Genomic DNA, 18,804 nt, shown 5'->3' with positions numbered 1-18,804 from the left:
CCAACGGATCACAGGATTGAGCGGGAAAGAAGCACATTTTACTTTTTGAACCCACATTGCAGTTCTGCTTTTGTTGTCCTGTATGTGACACTCTGCCTGCTTTGCCTTCCAGCCACGACTTCATTGGCGAATTCACCACCAGCTACCGAGAGCTCTCCCGAGGTCAGAGCCAGTTCAACGTCTACGAGGTGAGAGGTTGAGAGGAAGAAAGAAGACAGGCTAATGTCTTCACCTTTCTGCTCCGCCTCTCTGTACAGACTAACCATCATTTACACATAGTGCCGATTTTCAGCCATGCCCGTAACCACTATAGGTAGAAAGGGGAATTCGAATTAGCATTCCAATTTTGCCTAACCTCTTGGTGTTGAGCACCTGAGAGCTGTTAGCCGTGTGACCAGGGAGTGATTGAAGACGGGGGAGGGGCCAGTGGAGGAGTGACTGTTACAGAGCCAACACTTCTGGTTAGAGACCATCACCCCCCCCCCCCCCCCAGATTGCCATTAGTCTCTGGTCCGTGGAGGACCCAGGCTGGCCTCTGCTCATTAAAACACTCTGCCACGTTACATTAGGTGGTGAATTAGTCATGGAGGCGAGTTGGCTCGAGAAGGAGAGCTAGAAGGAGGGTTAGGAGAAAGTAGAAAGAGAAAAGCTTACCGGGGAAAGGGGCTGAGGGACGAAGGGAAATAGGAAGGGATAGAGAGAGGGAAAGAGAGAGAATGAGAGGGGTGGAGGGAGAGAGGGAGGGAGGTGAAGAGGGAGGGATACAAAGAGGGAGGGAGTGAGGAAGAGACCGATGGAGTTAGGGAAAGACTGTGGGAGTGAGGAAGAGAAAGAGGGAATAAGGGAGGGATGATGTTGGTGAGTCAAAGAGGGAAGAATGGAGATAGGGAGAGGGGGGTGGGAGATCGGGAGCAGGAGATGCAGAGAAGATGGGGGGGTGTTGCGGTGAGTGTTGGGGTTCAAGAGAGTGTTGAAGAGAGTGAGACCGACCATGGAGCCGGGCAGCCGATGCCCTTTCACTCTGCTGACACCACACAACTAGTGATGCATTCATTAACCTTCACAAGGGCAACCTTCTCAATCAGCCCACACACACATACACTCACTTTTCACATTTCACTGAGCCACAGTGACTAATGTATGAATTTCTATAGGTTACCTATTTTTACTTGGTAGTACACATACATCCACCCACACAGACACACACACACATTGTATTATTTATCTGCTCTAGAATTTGAAGGACTATGCATTTAGATTATGTTAGCCTAGCGTTAAACACTACATTAGTGTTTAAAAGAGAGTGATGTGCTCTAATATACTACTGATCTAATGTGATCTTGTGGGGGGTGGTACGGGTGGGGGGAGATGTGCTGTGGAAGATCTGTAGAGAGGGGGAGGGAGGCAGAGACTTGTAGCCTAAGGGCTATGGGGGAAGTAATGGGGGAGGCTTCCAATAACTTGATATTGACTTGAAATTCAGCATAGCTTGTTTGTAGGTGTTACAGTGTGTGTGTGTGTGTGTGTGTGGGTGTGTGTGTGTGTGTGTGTGCGTGCGTGCGTGCGTGTGTGCGTGTGTGTGCGTGCGTATGTGTGCATGCGTGCGTGCATGGGCACAACTTTACAGCGTATAAGCTTGGAAAACCATACGCGTATGCCTGGCCTCCAGTCATGAATGCACAATGATCTCAGTTATGCTTGGAATCTCGTTGTCATCACCTCACCTCTCACACGTGTGGGTGGTATTTCCATGACTGTGTGTGTGTGTATTTCTAGTTTTGTGTGTTTTAGTGTGTGGTTTTGTGTGTATGTGAGTAGGTATAGATGATACAGATGGTCCATGCATAAGAGAGTGCAGTCGAGCTTGTGAGCTATGGCGTCAGGAGGTGTATCACTGTTGTCTCCAAACTGTGATCATCGGACACATGCAATAACAAATGTGTCAACGCGTTATCTTACCTCGACCTCCCATTTTTTCTCTTTCCAGGTGTTCAATGCCAAGAAGAAGATCAAGAAGAAGAGGTACATGAACTCCGGGACGGTGAGTTTCTAGAACCCCCCCCCCCGACCACCGCCCGAACAAAAAAGATGGCCATTCATAGACGAGACACATTAAGAGCTTTGTGCCCAGACAATGAGAAATCGGTTTGGGACAGGAAGTCATTCCCTCTACCCCCCCCCCCCCCCCCACCTACCCATCCCACTCTCAGTAAGGTTGAATGGCACACAGTCAACACACAGCTTTAGGTGCTGGTGAATGGCGCGGACCAACATTTGTGAGGAAGTCTCTCTGCATTGTCATTGCATGAGCACTTCGAATGCTACGGCCGAACCCGCCGCCTACATAATTTAAATCCTAAAGAGCTCATTCATCACGCTATCAGTGAGCAGTGAGTGGATATACTTCCTGTTTTGCAAAATATTAATCTAAGTGGCCGTGTCATAGGCGCTTTTGGGTGATGAATCACTTCTGACTTGGGTGGGATTTGTTTTCCGAGGGCAACGATTGTGTTGATTAGGTGTCGGTGTTAATTACTTGTGGGGATGATGTGTATCAATTAGGTTAGAGCTGTTTTTACAATTTTTCCCAGGTGTCATTGCTGTCATTCTCTGTGGAAGCGGAGCACACCTTCCTTGACTACATCAAAGCAGGGTGAGTTCAGATGCCAGGAGCTCTTACAGTGAATGCAAACACACACACACGTGTCAAATGGAATGGATGGGCTCAAGTTCAACTGTGTGTAATTTCCATCAGCAGGTGATATGAAATTGCTCCAAGAACTTATCGCCCACTCTTGTGAAGAAAGCTTTTTAAACTCACAGTTTTCCTAGCAATGTAGGTGCTGGAGAAGGTTGTTGACCTCCAGTTTGTAATCAACTTCACAGACTGGAATCTCTGAGCGTCGGAGGTCCTCATGGCAGATTCATAATAAATGCTGAACCACTATGAGATTAGAAGAGAACAGAAACTCTTTCACAGCTGCTGAGAGACCTACTGCTGTTACACAGTACTAGGCTACAAGATCCTCCCGTGTTGATACAAACTGTTCTACAGTATATACAATCATATACGGTTACAGTAGGTCAATGCTTTAACTTGAGTAATCTAGCATTGTCTACATACAGTGCAGTATTAAACGATGCCCAAAAGAGGCAAGCTTCGTCTGACTCTTAACCTGGTACACGTTACATATCAATATGAATGACTGCTAAAGTGCCAAATGGGTTTTAGCGCTTAAGCTTGCCCTGACCTGTCACATAGTGTATGTAAATGTTTCCCAATGGATGTGTGTCCTGGTTTCAGCCCACGGCACAATTACCAGTGTGGATAGACTGTCCCAGATCTGTCAGTGACCCTCCAGGTCCCTTTCTGGTCTAGAAAACACACAAACACACATACACACATACATTCACCTACACACACTCACACCTACAAACAGTGGTAAGGAACAGATTTCTCCATCATCCTTGCTGGACCACCTGCCTTCAAGCCTGTGTTCTCACAGAAGGTTTCCTGCTAATCACTACCTTAGAGAATAAATCATTTTTCTGGATAGGAGCTACACATTTAAGCAAACATTGAAAAATTCACTCGCTCGGGATCTTAAATGGGTTCTCCCTCTAACCACCCTGATTCTAATAGCCAGTGACCAAAGCCATATAGAATTTTGTGTGATTTCTCGCTCTAAAGGGTAAATATGATTTATTTTTCTGACGCACAGACACACTCTGAGCGGCTGAGCGGTTATATTAGGTTTTTATTTGTACTGGAGTGTGATGGGGATTTTAATAGAGGGCATAAAGGCCGACAAGGCCCACACTTGTCAGACGGAGAAAGTTTAATGCATGATGCATAATTCTTTCATGGTGCAACATTGCCGATTTCTTTTTGTAAACAACATCTTAAACAAGATTGCCCGTGTTTATGATTACCTTAGGGTTTTCATTGTATGTATTGTTACTTCCATGGTTGAAGATATGACACTCTACAGTGTAGTGAGAGAGGATGACATGGTTGTTTTATAATGCCAACTTGGTTTCAAATTTCTGGCCGGATTGAGAATGCTAAAAACAAGCCGACAGATGAGAAGGATGTATATGGAATTATTTGGAATGATACTGAAGAAATACAATTAGAAAACATGTTATGTATTAGCTGTAGCTGATGTTTGTAATTCAGGGTTGCTAGTTCACAGTCTCAAAAATGAACATTCTAACTGCTTAAGGAACATCTTCTTGAACTGCTTAGATGTGGCGTTCAAGCGTTCAAGCCCTGCGCAATCTGCTGCATAATGTTTTCGAGAGATATGTAAATATAGAAAAACAGAGGGGAGAGGAGAAAGGAGACTCTGCAGTAATCACGTCAATGTCCTGGCTCTTGTTCCTGTGTCTTCCCAGTGTCCCATCCCCACACAAACAGCCATGGAAACAGCCCTGCTGTTTCTATCTATGCATGAAACAGTTCTCGTTTGCTGTCCGGGGAATTGGCATGGCAAGGGCTTTTAAGGTGGATCAATTTGTACAAAATTCCCATCAACTGGGGCTGACGTGCACAAATTGAGGAGAAAAAACGTAACTACTTTGGTAGGAAATCGAGTTTGATAAACAAAAAAAGCGGAGGAGTAAAACTGACCACTGAATTTACAGGTACTCCAAATAATACTGGTTCTTCATAATCTGTGAGGGTCTCTCCATTGTTAGTCTTTCATAGTCAATCCCTCACTTCTCATCAAAGAATATGCCTACACATACTGTAGTCCTATAGCACGAAGGACTAGCATGTGACAAAGAACACACAGGCAAACACAGGGAGCACAGTCCTGTCTTTGTACAGCCATGCTGCAATCAAGAAATCAGCCAGCGTACAAGAATGACAGGATTTCCCTCACCTTCCAGGTAATCCCTTGAACAGGAGATAGAGATGTAGAGAGACATAGGGAGACAATAATTTGCCAAAGCATTTCTCTGAAGAGAAATGGGGATTCCATGGTCCCGGTGGTTCTTTATCAGATATTACCTCAGAGGAATTGAGTACTCCAGTGAACATATTTGATTCACTGGAGGTCAGACTGCACCAGTATTGGTGTACCAAGAAATATACCTTAAGGTCAAAATACATTGTCACAGTGTTTCCATGCCGCCTGGTGATAGTGTTCACCTCAGCTTTCCATGTTAGTTAGAATGCTATCATAGCTAACATGAGTGTCCTACAGTTGTCCTATTGTGTTGGAACCTTTTGCGAGCTGTCTGACCGTGTATAAAAAGATCTTGGTTTTGACCAGTCTAAAAAACAAAGTAATGCTGAGTTTCAAGGGAAGGCACTGCGACAGTTCCCCAGCTGTGTATTCAGCATGTGAATGTGAATGCAGATTAATGAGCTTGGATCAGCATTTCCCCAGCAGGAGAAGCTCTGCCATTATATGGAATACAACGTCAGGCACAGAACTGGCTGCCTAGAAATACTGGATGTGAATGGATGCAAGTGAGGGGGGAGGGGTGGAAATCACTGTTAATCACAATGAAAAGGCCTCCGACCAATACCCGGGTCTATCTCCCCCTCCTTGCCGGGGGGTTGACAAGCTCGAGGGGGGACTGGTGTGCGTGTGGGGGGGTATTCAGTACCTTTTCAAGGTCCTCAGTTATCATCTTTTTCTTTCCCGCTCATGAATAAAATATGATGTTAACACTCGCTAGGCTGTATTATACAGTAATGATGGGGACACAGGAACAGAAATCCATGATTATTCCCCATTGACAAAATACACACGGGACCTAGGGTCATTAACTACAGATGTGAATGACAACAATGATGATGATGATCATCATGCTGAGCTTGGTAATAGTGGTGATGCTGATGTTTTTTGGATGTTAGTGTTTGGATAGTGAAACATTTTCTTCAACGAGTTCACAGATGTTTTTCGACCACCAGGGAACGTTGGTTGTCACTCTCGCTTTCTCCCCATTACGTATTGCCACTTTGTCTGCTGTCAAATCATTACAGCCGACTCCCTACTTTACCGTGTTTTGAGGAAACCGTTTGGGAAATCACGGCTTTAATCTCTGCTTACGAAGTTCTGACAGAAGGCTCTTGTTGTTTAAACTTGCTAAACTTGTTTTGGGAAATATTTTAAGGACCATCATGACGAGTGCTGTTATCACTAACAGGCTACAACCAATTTAATTGCAAACCACTCCATCTGTGCACCAAAACTTTGTGGTGTATTCAGTCATTAGCTATGTTTTAGCCCCTTAAATTTTGCAGTGCACTCCAGTAAAAGCTGAATCAACAATGAATTATCTTCCTAATACTGTCATTGCCCTCCATCAAACAAAAGTTAAGTTCTGTAGGGAGTTCAGCCTAGTGCATTTTGGTATCCAGGTGCCTGCCCATGCACGTAGTTGAAATGAATTGGCTAACTGGGCTGTGAGGATCTTCACCCAGCATGCCCGTCTGGTGAGGAGGACGGGGACAGGAGGGGGTCAAGATAAAAGTATCTGTAGTGGCTCAGCTCTGCTGAATGGTGGTAACCTCAGCGCTGAAGATAGCCTTCCTAGGTGTGAGCTGGACCACAGAGGCTGGCCAAGGTTTGAGGTAATTGCGGGTCTCCGAGCCAGACAGATGGGCAGGATTAGACCTCTGAGCTGAACCATTGAGATGGAACCACAACTTGGCGGGTGTTAACGTGTGTGTATGTGTGTATGTGTGCCTGAGATGGGGGAGAGGGGGACACTTCTTGATGAGGTTTCCAGCACTAGTTTACCCTAATTGCCCCTCTCATTAATGCGTGAAGTGCTGTGACCAGCAGGTTGCAATGTGTGTTTGCAGTGCAGTGCTCCACAGCTCTGGGAGGGTCTGGCCTCTATCTAATCTATCTCCATCATTCCGTGTCTCTCTCTTTCAGAACCCAAATTCACTTCACAGTGGCCATTGATTTCACAGCATCCAATGGTGAGCACCATAACAACTTCTACTCAACTACTTCTGTGCTGACTGACAGTTTGGAGTGGAAAGAGAATAGAGCTCCCCTTTTACTGAATCATCCAATAGTACCAGAAACATAGTCATTTATTTCTTTGTCACCTCAGACTACTTTTGTCCATTTCAACTGTTGTTTTCACGCCCCAAAATAACGTCTACTGACCCCAAGTTGTGGAAATAGATACCACATCCACCATGAAGCTACAGTGCTAGTACAGTAACATGTCTCATAGTGATGTCAAAGGTCCAGGTCGCATTAGAGACGCCAGTCCACCCTTCTCCTCTCCGTTACTGATCGTTCCATCATCCCCCCTCCTGGCTACCCCAGGTAACCCATCCCAGTCCACCTCCCTCCACTACATGAACCCATACCAGATGAACGCTTATGCCATGGCCTTGAAGGCAGTGGGGGAGATCATCCAGGACTACGACAGTGACAAGATGTTCCCCGCCCTGGGCTTCGGGGCCAAGCTGCCCCCTGACGGAAGGGTGTCCCATGAGTTCCCCCTGGTAACGATCTGTTTCTCTATTTAACTATCTGTCTCTGTCCATCTATTCATCTATCCATCTATCCATATATCTGTTTATCTAACTAGCGTCTGTCTGTCTCTGTTGGTCTGTCTGCCTCTCTCTGTTGGTCGAACTGTCTGACCTTGTCTATGGCCCTCTGGGTTGGGTTGCTGGGTGTGTTGCTGTTTTTCATTGCCGCAGCTGTGTGTTAGCTGGGCTACAGGGACCTGGTTCAAAGCCAACAGCTTTATTTTTCCTAGCTGCCTCCTTTTATGTAACTCATATTCATGAAAAATTATACTGTTTTCCCTATAGAGATGGTATGCTTCCTTGTTTGTGTGTGAGTGTGTTGGTTTGGTTGCGATACTAAGTGTTTCATGTTCTCTGCAACCTGCATGATATGTTTGTGTTTCTGTACACGTCTGAGTGTGTAGGCATGTGCGTCTGGGTGTGCGATGCATGTGAGCCTTTGATAGATCCGAACGTGCATAAATTAAAATTGGGTTTCATTTACCTTTTATAGTGCAAATGGAGCTTGCGAATGCCTGAAGGAGTCTCAAATCAATTTGGTTTCTCTCAGCCAGCTAATGGTCTCTGGCTGCTGTACAGCAGTGCTAATGAGCAACCAATCACCTCCCTATCATCTGCATCACACTCTGATTTTCATTAAGACTTGCTTCTTACTGAACAACTAATTCACTTGCTTGTGTGGTTTTACAGGAAATATCTCTCATGGTCAGAGGCTGCTCTTCTGACAGAGATATTTCAGTGTTTTTTTTTATCCGTTCCAAACAACCTCAGTGAAATATATTATTCTATAATTTATTATTTACCTGCTGCGTTGTGAAACGCCAGCTGAACAGATGCGGGGCAGGTTAGGATTTTCATAAACAGGAAGAAAATTGTATTCCATCTAGTATGTTGTTTTTCTTCACAGAACGGCAACATTGACAACCCCTACTGCAACGGGATGGAGGGAATCCTGGAGGCTTACCATCAGAGTCTGAAGACAGTACAACTTTATGGACCCACCAACTTTGCTCCGGTTGTCAATCACGTTGCGAGGTACGGGGAACCTCTGATGCACATAGGCATCTCACCGGCTGAAAGACCTGCCTTCTCACCCTTAGATATGCTGTTGTGTCCTTTTAAGGTGAAAGAGAGATAGAAAGCAATTCACTGTCCTTGACTGAATAAAAGTAGAAAGGCAAACACAGGTGGTTGGGTGGGAAAACAACATCACGGGAACAATGCGTGTCCAGATAATTGCCGCGTAAGTAAGCCCCTTGCATCCACATCCTTACCCTTGACTGGCTGTTGTAGGAAAAGACAAATCTTCAGCTTGACATGCAAGCACCAGACACCAAACAATCAATTAGAAGCAGCCACAACAATAAAGGATGGTGGTTTTACAAAATGTCCCTGAACTAATGAGGGAGAAATAAACAATCCTGAGGAGATGAATGGTGCTGGTGGTGTGTGTGTATGTGTGTGTGAAGGAGGGGGGGGGGGGGGGTCAAGTGTCTGGTTCCACTAATGACTGATCATTTCAAACACCCCAAGTCTCATCCTTGCAATGCTTGACCTCGCCTCCCCTATTTAATTAAAATGCCAGCCCCCAGAGAGACACATTTGATAGGGCAAATTGAAAAGCAAGAGAAAGTTCCAGAGTGACCCGTAGGTCCACACTGGATGTTCTCAGGTCTGATAATAATAAGCCTGGTGATGGTGTTGCAACAGTGGCACTTATTTCTCTCTCTCTCACTCTCTTTCTCTCTCTCTTTCTTTCTCTTTCACTCTGTCACTCTCTATATTTATCTCTCTCATTCATCCTCTCTCACAAACACACAATCAAACTCGGCCAATTTAGCGCTGGGCCATCAATAATGCTCTGAAGAAAGAATACCCGGCTTGCATAAACACATTGGTGAATTATTCATTTTGTAAGACACTTGAGATTGAATCTAGGCCACTCGCAGTCGTCAGCCTTGTGTGTGCTTATGTAGATATACCTATGGCGGTTTGAATATACAGCTTAGTATATCTATATGTTAGGCTACTGTCACATGCTTATGTTTGAAATGTTTTTTCGCACGTGTGCAAACACACACCTACACTCAGCCTGTTGTAGTTGGCATAAGATGAAATTGATGTGCTTGAATTAGGGCTCCTTTGTCAGGCCTGATCCTAGTCACAGTATCTGTAATGTATATATTTTTTACATCAGTTTTGATGGATGTCTATCTGGCAGTTGTAAATAGAGTCTGTTCTGTTGGTCGGTACAGTGTCTGTTGCTCTAACATGCTCCTCTGCTCCCCAGCTATGCTGCAACCGTGCAGGACGGTTCCCAGTACTTTGTCCTGCTCATCATCACTGACGGCGTCATATCAGACATGGCCCACACCAAGGAGGCAATTGTCAAGGTGAGGGCCATGTTTCTCTCTCCATCGCTCTTTCTTTTTCATTCTTTTTTGTCATTCTCTCTCTCCCAATCTTATTTTCCACTTTTCTCGCTTTCTCCACTTTTCTCTCTCTGTCTCTCCCTTTTTGAGGGTTTTATTTTGGTAAAATAGCTGGGCATCTGTGAAGCCCTCTGCAGCATTCCTTGAAAAGATGGCTTCTGGATTTTGATTCAATTTTCTTTCCATATCTATCTTATCTTTCTCCATCCCTGACTCCACTTCATGTTACCCCCGGGCTCTAGCACTGGTGCTTTTTACTCCACAGAGAAGCTCTGCCGCTTACCCAGCATGCTTTGGGACAGAACCTGTGTCTGAGGTGCTGCGGTAGCTGTGAAGGTTAGAGAGTCTGTCGCTGGCTCTTCCTTACAGGGTTCTACTCTATTTACTCCCATATGCTTGACTACTGTTTTGTTGTTGTTGTTGTTGCTATTGCTGTTAGAAGTTGGCCTTCAAGTGTTTTTCACCATGTCAAACTAACTAAATACTTCATTCATTTATTGCCTGCACTGGACAGTACCATGTGTCAATTACTGTATGTTGGAACATTATTATTAACTACAGTCTACACCAGTCTAGTTCAGTCCAGTTTAGTCTAGTCCAGTACCTTTCTGTCCAGTTTAGTCCAGTCCAGTCCAACCCAGCGGTCCATGGGAGCGGAGCAGTGATCGGACACCCCCCCACCCCCAGCAGACTGGGTTTAAAGGGAATTTGCGACTGTTAGTCAAACCATTAGAACAGCCACACCTTCCTTTTAAGATCTTGTCTGCTGCTCTAACCTGCCTCTGCCAAGCCTGCTATCACCTGCTGTTAGCCCTGGCCTTGCTGTATCTATGGACTGTACTACCCTCACCTCAGGACTGAACAAGCCTCTCTTGTGGGATTTGCAAGGTCTTGGCTTTTTTGCCTTTTCTTTGAACAGTCTATCAGTTTAAAGAGTAATTTAAAGATGTCGAAAGCAAAAAAACACATCCTCTGTATTTGAGCTGAATCATGAAATGTGATGAATGTCAACGTTTTTTGGCCAAACTGTCTAAAAGGGTTGGGGGCTGTGGTGCTTTGTTTTTCGTCCCCACCGCAACTCTGGTTTTCTTTCAAGTTAACAGGATGGCCTTTGGGATGAATATTAGCTCAGGCTCCTCTCTTTGATGTTCAGTCAGTCTCTGTTCAGCTCCTCCACTCAGCATTCTGAATTATAGACGAGGCTTGTCTCACTGACATGATTGGCTGGTACAGCAGAATACTGGCCCATAATTCAGTTGGGCTTTGCTTCTTGTAGGGGGGTTGGGCGGTTCACCGGCATGGCAGATGGGGGAAGCTGCCCACCTGGACTGATTTGTCACACGCAGGTTGCAATCAAACTCATCCATATTTGACAAGTTTCTTGCTTTAATGCCTTGGAGAAAAGAAAAAATCATTATGTAGGTGGGTAGCTGTGGACCTATTAAATGTTGCTGCGTATGTGGTTTCTTCAAAGAGAGAGAGAGACAGTGGTATAAATAGACAGCTTGCTGGTGTCAGTTCCCAGGGTTTCCTCTTACTTTGTATGTAAAGCAACTCGTGTTTTTGACTAAATACATTTGTGGTTTATTGTTTGTTGAGATTGAATGGGATGTTGTGCCTATGGGGTAAATAAAGGTGCAAGGATGTGTGTTTGGGGAAAGAATGCGAGGGGAATGTGGGAGTGAATGATGGTGTATGTGGAGAGTAGGGATGGGTATCGAGAACCGGTTCTTGTTTAGAACCGGTTCCCAGTGAATCGATTCCTTGGAATCGTTAGCAAAATTCCTTAAACGATTCTGTTAACGATTCTCTGTGCCGTTGCCCATGCGCCAACTTTTATAGTTCATTCAGACTGCAGCAAACATGGCAACTAGGAAGAAGCGTTCTAAAGTTTGGTTGAATTTCACACGACAAAATGACAACAACGCCACTTGTAACGCGTGTAAAAAGTCTATTTCGTTGAAGGGAGGAGATACTACAAATATGAAAAAGCATTTGAACACAGAGCATGGAATGAAGTTACTGGAATGTCATGTGTTCGATGCATTCACTTCACTTGATCGGGGGCCATGTGTTATCAGTGTTATTTGCGTGTCCCATTATTAAACTGAGCATATCAATTTTTTATCCATTATTAAACTTAGCATTTTAATTATTTAACCTTTTAATAGTCCTGTTAACTGTGCCTGAAAACGCCTAAACAACATACCCAAAGTACATTGAAAGCTGTTGTTGAACCATTTGGAGTACATGCATGCGTTGTTGGGACCCCTGTAAGTCCTACTGGTGTTGAGTAATAGAAGCTTGAACACAAGGAAACTGAAAGTTTCCATCTCCGACTAGATTTTGTTTTGAAAACATAGGCCTGAAAGGCCTAGAGGTGGTAGGTATTAGCTCATTTCAGAGCCAGTCAAAGCCAGTTTGAGAAATGTGTTTAGAACGAGTGGGGGGGTGGGGGGTGCAGGACGTACAGACCTAGTTGGCTGTAGAGGGGACAATCGATAAGAGAATCGATAAGGAATCGAATCGATAAGCAGGAATTGATAAGGAATCGGAATTGTTCAAATCTTATCAATACTCATCCCTAGGAGAGAATGATCAGAAAGGATACAGAAATATGCAGAGAAAGAGGGAGAGCAAGGCAGGGAAAGGTTGAATGAGTGAGACAGAGACAAATACGGGTAAAAGAGAGAGAGAGAGACAGAGACAGAGACAGAGACAGAGACAGAGACAGACAGAGAGACAGACAGACAGAAAGAGGGGGGAGTTGGTGGGGCGGAAAGTAGCCCTACTCTTAAGTCTGTTTACTCTTATCTTTGACATGCCTTTCTGCCCCAGGAGGCTTTCCAGGAAAGCTGGCCTACTTTCCCCCTGCATCTCCCTTTCCAAATGTATTCCTCCACCATAGGCTAAAATCATTCATTCATGCTTGGGCTTTTACGGAGCCCTTCTCTGAGAAGCTCACAGGCCAACCTGTGGCCTCCAGTGCTCCCTCTGTTCTGCAGCTATCTGCTCGACACGCTGGTGGTGGGGGAAGGGGTGGCATATAGATTGGTCCATTACATTTGTGATGGAATAACTGTAACATATTCGGTATATAAATATGGAAAATGTGCTACAGATGTGCAATTGATAATTGATACAAGTTAATGCAGTTTGTTTCTGCTTTAAGAACACTGGTGCTTAATTTGTTGTTTTTAAATGACCTGCTTCTCCACCAACCCCATATGTCAGACATCATTAATATGAGATGTGGAACAATGTCGTAAACATGACAGGAATGTGTCTGAGTGGTGGTTGTGGGGTTTGAAAACAATTTGACCTCAAAATATAGAAAGTCCATAGCTCTTTACTCACACTATACTGACACTACTGCCTCAGTTTGGACTGACTGTTTTGTAAAGATTGGTATTGTACTGTATACATCCATCGCTTATACATGGTAAAGGAGTATGTACTATCACATCTGTAACCATGATGTTTGTTTTTTTCTTTTCAAAGCCAAACTGTTCATCTCACCCTGGTTCATGGTTTTGTGAATGGTGTCATGACATACATTTCACATGGCCGCCTCTCACCCTCAAATGGTTCAACTATGTAGTGGCTGTATCTGTCAGGCCCCATAGGCATCACTGCACACTGACAACACTGGCTGCAGTTCACTGTTATTATTTCCCCTGGCTGTCGAGCTAAAGATGAGCAGTCATTGTATACCACCGTCAAGACACCAAGTAAACAACATTCCGGATTGAGAGAAGTCTTGAGGGAGCTGTCAGCAAGTATATTGAGTGCCTACTTTATGTGTGTCAAACCCACATGCCCATGTTATAACGTTTCACTTTAGTTCAAGGATGCCCATGTTGTCATTTGGTGCTCTGTGTGGGTCATCAGATCATCAGTAAATATGATTACAGCAGTATCCAAACCTGATAACTTGTCGTAAACAGTCAGAGTGTTTACTGTATCTGTATGTATGTTGATAGGTATTCCATCTCTGACCTTTCCTTTCCTAATATTTGTGATTGACTTCCTGGTTCTTGTGTTTGTCACAGGCCGCTAAACTTCCTATGTCTATCATCATTGTTGGAGTGGGACAGGCCGAGTTTGATGGTAAGATAATATTCCCTGAGCTCCACGTACAAATGCCTCAGCCACGAGAGCTGTCCAACACAACTCACATATGCTCCACTACACACCGCCAAATACTCTGTTTACAGAGAATTGGTTTCTGGACTACTTCCATGAAAAGAAAAAAAAAGAAAATATGATACTTAACCTACACTAGGATTATTATTATTTTTTATCGCGTTCACATGATATATTATTTGGATGCAAATAATGGATTACAATTAGGCTCCACTGTCTTCCGTGTTGTCTAATTGGTGTTTTTTGGCGGAAGTCCCTAGTTAATAAGCAGATGTCAACCAGCAGGGCTTGAACCAAGTTCACAGCTGTTGCATACAATTTGAATATTTCAACATATGGTAGCAACTTTGATGCTCTGTAATTTTGGGATGTGCCTTTCTAGCGGAGCTGGAGAAAAAAATCACTGAAAGTACACTACCGGTCAAAAGTTTATTGAAATTTAAGCAGTTCTAGTGCTGAAACCTGAAATTGTGCAAAGCTGAAAACTGCCAGAGGTTTCCTTTTTCAGGGAACAAGTAGCATGTTTGCTTCACCATCAAAAGGCATTTGGTAACTGGAGGAAGCTCTCTGGCAGACCCAAAGCCACAACCGAATCTGAAGTGTCTGACAGTCTACAGGATGGGCCATAGGTGGATTAAGGGACAATAGTTTCAAGCATAAAGGCCGATTTAGGGTTCTCCGTTTTCCAAAGAACGGACACATGGGAACGCCCTTGTCTACGTGAAACGCCCTCTCCTCGGAGAGCCCCGGAGAGCTTGACGTGCACCTCCTGAATTTCCTAACTATCCATTGAAATTTCGGATAGTTACAGATACCCCCTTGACTGCGATTGGTCCAAACCACTTGCGTCAGGGGCGGGGTTGACGTGACCAACAAGACAAACAGAATCCTTGACCGCCGTTGCTGTAAGTTTTTACAATTCATATTTCAGCTAAACAGCACATGTAAATCAGCATCTGAATTAAAAGGGGGGGTCAGATGGCTGAGCGGTTAGGGAATCGGGCTACCAATCAGAAAGTTGCCAGTTTGATTCCCGGCCGTGAGAAATGAAGTTGTGTCCCTGGGCAAGGCACTTCACCCTACTTGCCTCGGGGGAATGTCCCTGTACTTACTGTAAGTCACTCTGGATAAGAGCATCTGCTAAATGACTACATGTAAATAGAATGTAATGTAAAATGTGACAAGAAATTGGCAGTGTAGTTGCTGAAAATGTGCATATTTTATTGATGAAGTGGCTAATTTCCAAATTTGGTCCGATTTCTCGATAACCGAGGTAAATAAACACGACTACGACTTCCACTCAAAGACGGTTTCTCTAAGGTCGTCTTTGACAAAAAAAAAACGTCGTGCCACTTACTCTTCTGGCGGTGAATTGTTTACAGCACCCACAGCCTACGGAGAAGCGTAAACGAAGTCTATCCGTCTGTATCCGTCCGCCCACCCATCCGTAAACGGAGTCGGAGTAGCATATTGCGGCCTCAACTCAACACTGGTCTAAGTAAGCAAGTCTTGGTTCCAACTGTGACGCGAAGACTTTGAACTACAGGTTTGACAAGTTGAGTGACGGTGAGAAAAACATAGCTATGTTAGCAAAAATAAGAAAAAGAGGTTTGCCTGGGCCATAAAGCACCGCCAGTGGACTACTGGAAACAACTGGTCAAAGGTCTGGAATAAATTGATTTATCTACATGTTAAATTCATCACTCAGGGTTTTAGTACGCCATCGAGTAGGCGAAGGATTGGTTTCTGATGTATGACACCAACTGCCAAATATGGAGGAGGAAGCGTGATGGTCTGGAGTTCTTTTGCTGGATCCAGGGACTTTCACAGGTGGCAACCTGACTTAACAGAAAAGGCGAGCCATGCAACCCTGTTTACCCTCTGGTGAACATCTAGATGGACAGGGCATAATCTGTCAGCAAGATAATGAACCAAAACATACCACCAGGCTATGTCAGAACTACCTCAGAAGAAAAAAAACAAGACAAATCATGGAAAGGCTGACACAGTTGTATGACCAGTGTCATATAGTATGCTGCTGTTACTGCCAAGGACAAGAGCAGACTGCAGCGTATCATCTGCACTGCTGAGAAGGTGATTGGCTGCAATCTGCCTACCCTTGAGGACCTGCACACCTCGAGGACCCTGAGGCGGAGCGAGGAAGATTGTGGCCAACTCCTCCCACCCTGGACACACTGTTCCAGCCACTCCCCTCCAGCAGAAGGCGGCGGTCCATTAGGACCAATACCACATGCCACAAAAATAGTTTCTTCTCATCCGCTGTTGGCCTCTTCAACAAGGCCAAGGGCTCACGCAAACTTTAATCACTATCTGCACAATGACACCTCGACACCTCACCAAATTGTAATTCGCACTATGTTACACTATATGTATCTTTTGTACTATTTGTATTTTTTGTATTTTTATATTGTAAGTGATGGCTACTTAATATTTTATATTTAGGGTTCCTCTGGTGGGAGGGACCTCTTGTTTTTGTTAGTTTTATTATTTATTATTATTTTTCTTCTCTTTGTGCCCCAATATCTCAAAGTCTGTGGTCATAATTTTTTTAAATTTGGCACATTGATACTACATCCAAGTGAGTACCCCCACACCAAATATGGGACACATTCGACTGTTGGGGACGCCACAGGCCACGCCCTAAGTCCGATTTTCAAAGTGATGTTCCACCCCATTGCTCCAATTCTTCTGAAACTTGATGTACATGCCTTATTGCTCATGGGGAACAAGAAAGCCTCAAGGACCCATAAGGTCCGCCATGATGGATTTTCCTGTACAGTCAAAACTTGGGGAAATCTTAAAAATTAATCTCCTCTTAAACCAAATGTCCAATTGACTTACAGATGTGTAGAATTTATGTCTTTATATAGGGTGACATGGAATAAGAAATGCTATACAAAATGGCTGAAAGGGGTGTATTTAGTATGTAATTGTCTACATTGCCTGAATATCTTTGTGTCAATAAATCAAATATTATTTGACAGATGTTTGTTTTTTTTAAACCTATTAGGGTTCAAGATGACATCACTCTGACGTACCATAAACAATTTAACCTTGGTATGTCAAAATATGATTGAATTACAGCTGTTTAAACTTTGGCTGAATCTAACAATGCTTGCCACAAGAGAAACAGATAACCTTTTTTATACAGTAACTGACCGAAGGAATTGCCAACACTGAGAATAGCTCAATGGGTTGAGACAATGCACTGCAATATACATGGTCACAGGTTCAAATAAACAGGATGACATAATTCTGAAGTACCATGCTCAATTTCACCTTAAAATGTCTAAAGATGATTGAATTACATCTACTTAAACTTTGTCCCAAAGCTGACCAAAGCTAATACTCTGCCCTTTCTATTCAAAAATCTCAACAGTTGGTGTGTTGCAGAGGATAAAGAGGCTGACTTGTAACCTTATGCTCATGAGTTCAAATTCCCATTTAGCCTATTGTTGTTGGCCAAATATAAAGTTGTTTTGCTCTCTAGTTGTCCAACTCTTGACCTTCTACAATTTACATTTTTATAATATTTTGCGAAGGAACCCGCATTGCCTGCTTGCAGCTATTTTATTTATTTATTCCAAATCCCCTTAATATTAGTTAGACATTGTACCTTTAGTATAGTTAGACCATATATTTAAGATTCCTATATGTTGAATGTATGCACCTTCCTGATAAAGTAAATTCCTTGTCTATGCAAACTTTTTTGACCTGTAGATTGGTTCTGTTTAAATGGTTTAGGGACACTTTGTGGTTACGGTTGACATTCATTGTTAAGGCTGACATTAGTCTTATAAACCGTTGTCTTTTCTCTGCAGCAATGGTGGAACTGGACGGTGATGACATCAGGATCTCCTCCAGGGGGAAGCTGGCAGAGAGAGACATTGTACAGGTAGGACAGGCTGTCTTCCCTCCTTTTCATCTCTCCTTCTCCTCTATGCTTTGTATCTTAGCAGCCCAGTTAAGAAGGTGCCGTGAAGGACTGTACCCTGTGGCTCAGGATGTTATGTGAAAACAATGGAACCAAGCACCTTATTCAACCCTCCCCTCCTCTACACTTAGTTTGTCCCGTTCAGAGACTACATGGACCGCACTGGCAACCATGTCCTGAGCATGGCCAGGCTGGCCAAGGACGTACTGGCGGAGATTCCCGATCAACTCATCTCCTACATGAAGAGCCGGGGGATCAAGCCCTGCCCCCCCCCGCCTGACTATGAGCCCGACATAGATGAAGATGAGGACGACCACCATGCTCAGACCATGCCCATCTGAGACCAACCCAACCAATGGTGGTGGAAAGAGGGGGAAAGAGCGGGAGGAGGAGGGGCAGGAAGGTGGGGTGGGAGGTGGCGGGGGGGGGGGGGGGCACTGCCAGACGAACCCCTTGATTGCTAGATGTCCCCCCCACCCTGAGCCCACTTTTATTGAGAAATGAAACACTTGGAGGCACCTTCGTTAATATTTATTTGGTTGTAATGTCGAACAGATTAATAAGACTCCACTTTGTTTTCGGAGCAACATTTTGCTTCTTCTGGGAGGGGGAGTGAGGGAGAGAGGGTCTGAATACGGGGAAACTAGCTGAAGCTGAAGAGGGAGTTTCTTCTTTTTGAGCATTCTGTCTACAGGTTGCACACAGAGCTGAGTGGAGAAGAACATGAGGAGGAAAAGGCGGAGACGAAAAGC

At 44.3% G+C, this 18,804-nt stretch overlaps 1 protein-coding gene across 1 annotated transcript in view; it reads left to right on the top strand.

The window, feature by feature from the left end:
* cpne5a (copine Va) overlaps window positions 1-18,411 on the top strand; it is a 79,246-nt gene extending 60,835 nt beyond the window's left edge. The window contains exons 12-21 of the mRNA XM_084680004.1: window positions 113-188; window positions 1,988-2,041; window positions 2,592-2,653; window positions 6,903-6,949; window positions 7,308-7,489; window positions 8,427-8,554; window positions 9,810-9,912; window positions 14,004-14,061; window positions 17,940-18,013; window positions 18,184-18,411. Of these exons, the coding sequence (XP_084536130.1) occupies window positions 113-188; window positions 1,988-2,041; window positions 2,592-2,653; window positions 6,903-6,949; window positions 7,308-7,489; window positions 8,427-8,554; window positions 9,810-9,912; window positions 14,004-14,061; window positions 17,940-18,013; window positions 18,184-18,393 (994 nt within the window). The 3' untranslated portion in view covers window positions 18,394-18,411. The remainder of the gene's footprint in view (window positions 1-112; window positions 189-1,987; window positions 2,042-2,591; window positions 2,654-6,902; window positions 6,950-7,307; window positions 7,490-8,426; window positions 8,555-9,809; window positions 9,913-14,003; window positions 14,062-17,939; window positions 18,014-18,183) is intronic.
* Window positions 18,412-18,804: the final 393 nt, after the last annotated feature.

This window comes from Hypomesus nipponensis, chromosome 18, assembly GCF_054491055.1.
Source record: "Hypomesus nipponensis isolate SF chromosome 18, ASM5449105v1, whole genome shotgun sequence".
Taxonomy (NCBI): domain Eukaryota; kingdom Metazoa; phylum Chordata; class Actinopteri; order Osmeriformes; family Osmeridae; genus Hypomesus; species Hypomesus nipponensis.
Note: the sequence above shows the minus strand (reverse complement) of the source record. Positions and strands in the feature narration are given on the sequence as shown.